This window comes from Corvus brachyrhynchos, unplaced genomic scaffold (genome assembly GCF_000691975.1).
Source record: "Corvus brachyrhynchos isolate BGI_N302 unplaced genomic scaffold, ASM69197v1 scaffold3324, whole genome shotgun sequence".
Lineage (NCBI taxonomy): Eukaryota > Metazoa > Chordata > Aves > Passeriformes > Corvidae > Corvus > Corvus brachyrhynchos.
In genome coordinates, this window is record NW_008237575.1 from 981 (window position 1) to 5,855 (window position 4,875).

Genomic DNA, 4,875 nt, shown 5'->3' on the forward strand with positions numbered 1-4,875 from the left:
AGCTGTAGGGAGGAGGAGAGAAGATCCAGCAGGCAGGAATTGTGCAGCAAGATTAATTTATTTAATTATTTTAACAACTCTTTTATAGACTTTTTTCTTCATAGTCTAATTGGACAAAGGATCAGCCACCCCTTGGGTGATTGGCTAAAATCCTAAAACATCCATTATCAAAATATTTTTCTACTGTACTATAAACAAAGGTTTGCAAGGTCACAGGTGTGCATAGTTTATAGAACTCTGCTAATATCTTCTGTGAGAGAGAAAAGTATCTCACGGGACTGGAAAGAAGCAAGAAAAATTCTTGCTAGCCGCATATTTGTATCCACAAATATGGAACTTGTAACCCGATATATAACAAGCTGAATGCAGCTGTCGGCACACGTGACTTTGGAGGAGCTATCCCCCATGCATCCCAGCGCTGGAATAAACATATCTACTTTACTACTTATTCCAGTAGTGGAGTTTTTTTCCGCATATCAAAGGTCCATCAAACATTTTAACATACAATATGGCAACAACCTGTATGCTGAGAAACCTTCACTAATCTGAGTACAACACTGAACACTGCAGCACAAAGTATCTATTTCAGTGCCAGATATCAGAACCTGCAGAATTGTTGCAGCAAGATAAGGGCAATCTAACAAACCAGTGCACTTGTTCTCTCTATGTTGTTGCAACTTATTAATTACTGACCCTGTGTATTTGGTCTGGCTATGCTTGGGTTCATTTCCCCATAGCAGCCTTCACAGTACTGTCCTTTGCATTGGGAGCTAGAAAGGTGTTGATAACACACCAGTGTTTTGGCTAGTGCTGAGCAGCGCTGTCACAGCATCAGTGCTGTCTCTCAACATTCCCCCCCATCAAGGGGCTGGGAGGGGGCAAGCTCCCCTCGGAGGGGATTAGAGCTCCTCAAATTCATTCTTGAACCCATCATGGCCATTTGCATGGTCTTATCTTTCTTTGGTTTCTACAGCAGATGAAATTCTCTAGAATCACCTTAATGAACAAATTGTTAGTCTACAATGTTTGCCTTCCAGAGCAACCACTATGCATGCTGAAGCCCTGCTTCCTGGGAATTGTGTGAACATCGCTCCCTGATGGGAAGTAGAGAATAAACTTTTTTCTCTTTGCTTGTGCTCGCACAAACTTTTGCTTTTGCTTTAGTAAACTGCCTTATCTCAACCTACAAGTTGTTTTCCATCTTATTTTCTCTCCCCTGTCCTGCTGGGGAGTGATAGAGCAGCCTGGTGGGCACCTGGTGTCCAGTCAAGGTCAACCCACCATACCCTGACAGATGTGTTCCTCACGCACCAGGCAGAGACGTCTGGTCCAAATCTTTCAGCCAAAAGTGGAGGTTCAGACTAAATATTAGGAAGCATTTATTTACCAAAGAGGGTGGTCAAGCACTGGAACAGGCTGCTTAGATACATGGTCAATGCCCCAAGCATGTCAGTGTTTAAGAGGCATTTGGACAATGCCTTTGACTATTACTCTAAGTTCTGGCCAGCTCTGAAGTGGTTAGGTAGTTGAAGGATCATTGTAGGTACCTTCCAACTGAACTATTCTACTCTATTATTTAATATTCAAAAGACAAAGATCTTATAATATTTACAAAAGAGAACACTATTTTCTGAAGTGTGGCTTGGCACTTTGGGGAACAAGTGGTGAAGAGAGGGCAAGGGTAGAGATGAGAAGGGAAGGGAGTTTCCATTTTTCCCCAGCTACAAAAAGCCATTTAAGTTGACTTTGTACTGTCATTAGCAACACTTATTTAATGAATTAAGCAAGCTGCAGAGGTATTAAACACTTACCTAGACTAGTGGGTTTAATGAGCACATCAAGCACATCATAAAAAGGTAAGCTTTTCAGCTGAACATCAGGATGAACAGGCGGAATTGGAGGGGATGGCTGCTGCATCTCGAAGTGGGGCTTAGTGTCTTGGAGGAGCACGGAACTGACGGGCGAGGACGGAGACTGAGGCGTGACTGAAGTTGAAGGGAGTGGGTGAATGCCTGCAACAGCCAGGTCAGGCTCGACTGGAGAGGAACTGCTGTCCAAGTTGAAAACCGCAGGTTTTATAGCCGACAAATCCGACAGTCCTTCAATCGTCCTTGGGTACCGACGCCTATAGAGTTCTCGGATTTTGATCTGAACTGCTGGGCTGCAGCCGCTCTTCAGTAAGTGCAGTGCCCTCATCAGGAGGTCATGTTTGCGCCCACTTTTATTACGTCCAGCAAATCCCAGCAGCACTTGCAGTTCAGAAACACGAAAACTTGATACCATATTCTAGAAAGAAAAGAGAGGTAAGCACAGGTAATCCAACAGTACCCCAAGTAAGCACTTTTGAGGAGCATGGTAAAGCATGTTAAATCATTCTAGTTTCACACTTGTTATCTTAGATACTACCTGACACAAGAGTATAGTTAAAAACAAAGAAACAAAGCATCCAAGATGAAGATTGAGTTTGGTTGTATTATAATTTCAAAGACTTGTTTCCACACTCAAACAATAGCAACAACAAAACCTTGATGCAACTCATGCATTAAATAGGTTAAATGGGTCTCAAATTCACCGGCAGAAACACAAGTTCTAACACAAAGTATGTCTCACTTCATGAAATAAGCAAATAAACAAACAAAAATCCTGATGAATTAGTATTATCGCCTGTCTTCCAACACATTTTAAGCACTTCCTTATTTTATTTCTTAAGTTCTGCATAGTTTATTTTGAAACTTCCTTTATTTTGGACAGCATGTTAAAGGCATGCATGAACAGAGAAAGGCGCATCAGTTTTCACTCCTGAAAGGATGGCACAGCAAGGTGGACAGTTTTTAAAAGGCTACATTATATTATATTAACCAACTGCTTAACCAACATAACTGATTCTTCAAACTTTGCAGACAACTTCCTGTCCTTTTCATATAACATTCTGGTATGGTGAGTCACAAAGATCTCTTCAAAGGAAATAATACTATTCAGTTGGTTATCACAGTTAGTTGTGGGAGACTTTGAGGACTGAACTATGAAGCTCATAAGCAGAAAGACCCTCATTGAAAAGAAGTCCACTATGCAAAAGGAAACAATCTTCTCTCCCCATTACTACAAATGAGTAACTTAGCATAGGCACATCATTTCACATTTCTGTGAACAAGCTCTTACAACCACACAGTCAGCCACCAAAAAAAGTCCAAACTCCTCCTGGCTGCTTGGTCCTTATTCTCACCTTGAGAAATTTGTTTTGACAGTAAGACAGCCCAGGGAATTGAATCAGATGAAAACTGAACTTAGAATCATGGAATCATTCAGATTAGAAAATACCTCTAAGATCATTAAGTCCAACCATTCACCCAGCACTGCCAAGCCTGCCTTTAAACTGTGTCCCCAAGTGCCACATCTACATATCTTTTAAATCCCTCCAGGGATGGTTTCCTGGGTAACCCAAAATGTTATTGTATTCCATATCTATCTGTGCCCAAAATTGTTACTGTCTCTTTAAGATCCAGCAGCTGGAAATGGAACCACAGAGCCGGGGAGTGCCAGTCCTTTTTTAAGGTTGGGGTCGATCAGGCAGAAGGGCTCTTGCTCTTTCCCTTGAGGCAGTGGAAGGCATAAGCTCCCCTTTGTTTTCTTTTGTTTTTTCCCAGGGGGTTGCTTCAGGCAGGTCTCTGAGAAGCTGCATTTCACAATCCTAAACTGCTTCAAGGCAAATTCCACAAATACCTGTCTACAGTTGCACCATGCTGAGAAAAACCGAACAGCCCCGCTCCATAGTCACCTCAGCCGGCTGCCTGCTGCTTATGTGGGGAGAGGAAAAAAAAAACCACAAGTTCCAGCCGCTGACTGAGTCCAAGCCGCCTTTGTCAATGAACTGTCGTAGCCACAAAGAGGGGCATTTGGCTGGTTTTGGACTCCAGGTTTTCTTTTTGTTTTGTCCTTGTTCCCTGCTGGTTGTTATTTGGGGGGAGGGTTTGTCCACCATTTTCCTTTTGTCTCCTGGACCACGTGGTTCTGTGGAGGGTGCCATCTTGGGGGAGAGGTTTCTCCACCATTTTAGTTTCACTTTGTTGCTGGGGAGTCTGTGAGATTTAGCAACATTGTATCTAGTCATCATTTACTATTATTTTTTGCCTGTTGCTGTTTAATTTTTTTGTAATCTGTTATTTTTTCACTTATATCTACTTGCATTCATCTCTCCTTATTGGTGAAAATGGAGGGGTTAAAACTAAAAGCGGAGGTAACTCATTTTGGAGAGTCCGTCTCTTCAATTGTCTTAAGCCAAGACAAATGGTGACTCCATCAATGCCCTGGAGAGCCTGTTCCAATGCTTGACAGTGCTTTCAGTGAAGAAATTTTTTCCTAGTATCCAATCTAAACCTCCCCTGTGAATCGCCCCAAACCAGGCCAAGAGACACTTCAGAGACAGAGTCAGAAAAGTGGGTATTTGCTTTATTTGGTGCCGGGTGCGTGGGGGATCGCTCCTCCAAACACACACACCGGCACTTCCTACAACACAATATTATGGGTAAAATTCATGAATATTCATCACATTCCTTGGGATAGGAGTGGTTATGCAAATTAGTTCTCGGAAGTCATTAATATCATTAGCATATGTGTCACACATGCTTGGTGTGGCCTGGTGGTCTCACTGAGGAAGGCTCCTCTTCTTCCTTGGGGGTCTTTCTGATGAAGATCAGTAGTCTCCATCACAACGCACTTTTCACCTTTCTGGAGCATGCGTAGTCCTTTGTAGAATGATTCAGTGGTTTCTGTGTTGGTTTCAAGTAAATTCTTGTTCCTCTTGACAAGATTAAGGTGAATCCTGCTTCTTAGGTTTTGTGATCAACATTTGCTGTCTCCCAATACTTAACTATGCTT

General features: G+C 42.4%; 1 protein-coding gene across 1 annotated transcript; it reads right to left on the bottom strand.

The window, feature by feature from the left end:
• Positions 1-1,779: 1,779 nt before the first annotated feature.
• Positions 1,780-2,284, bottom strand: LOC108446079 (E3 SUMO-protein ligase PIAS2-like). Its single transcript, XM_017731599.1, has one exon. It carries the CDS (start codon positions 2,281-2,283, stop codon positions 1,780-1,782), a length of 504 nt encoding a protein of 167 aa, XP_017587088.1. The 5' UTR covers position 2,284.
• Between the last annotated feature and the right edge of the window lie 2,591 nt (positions 2,285-4,875).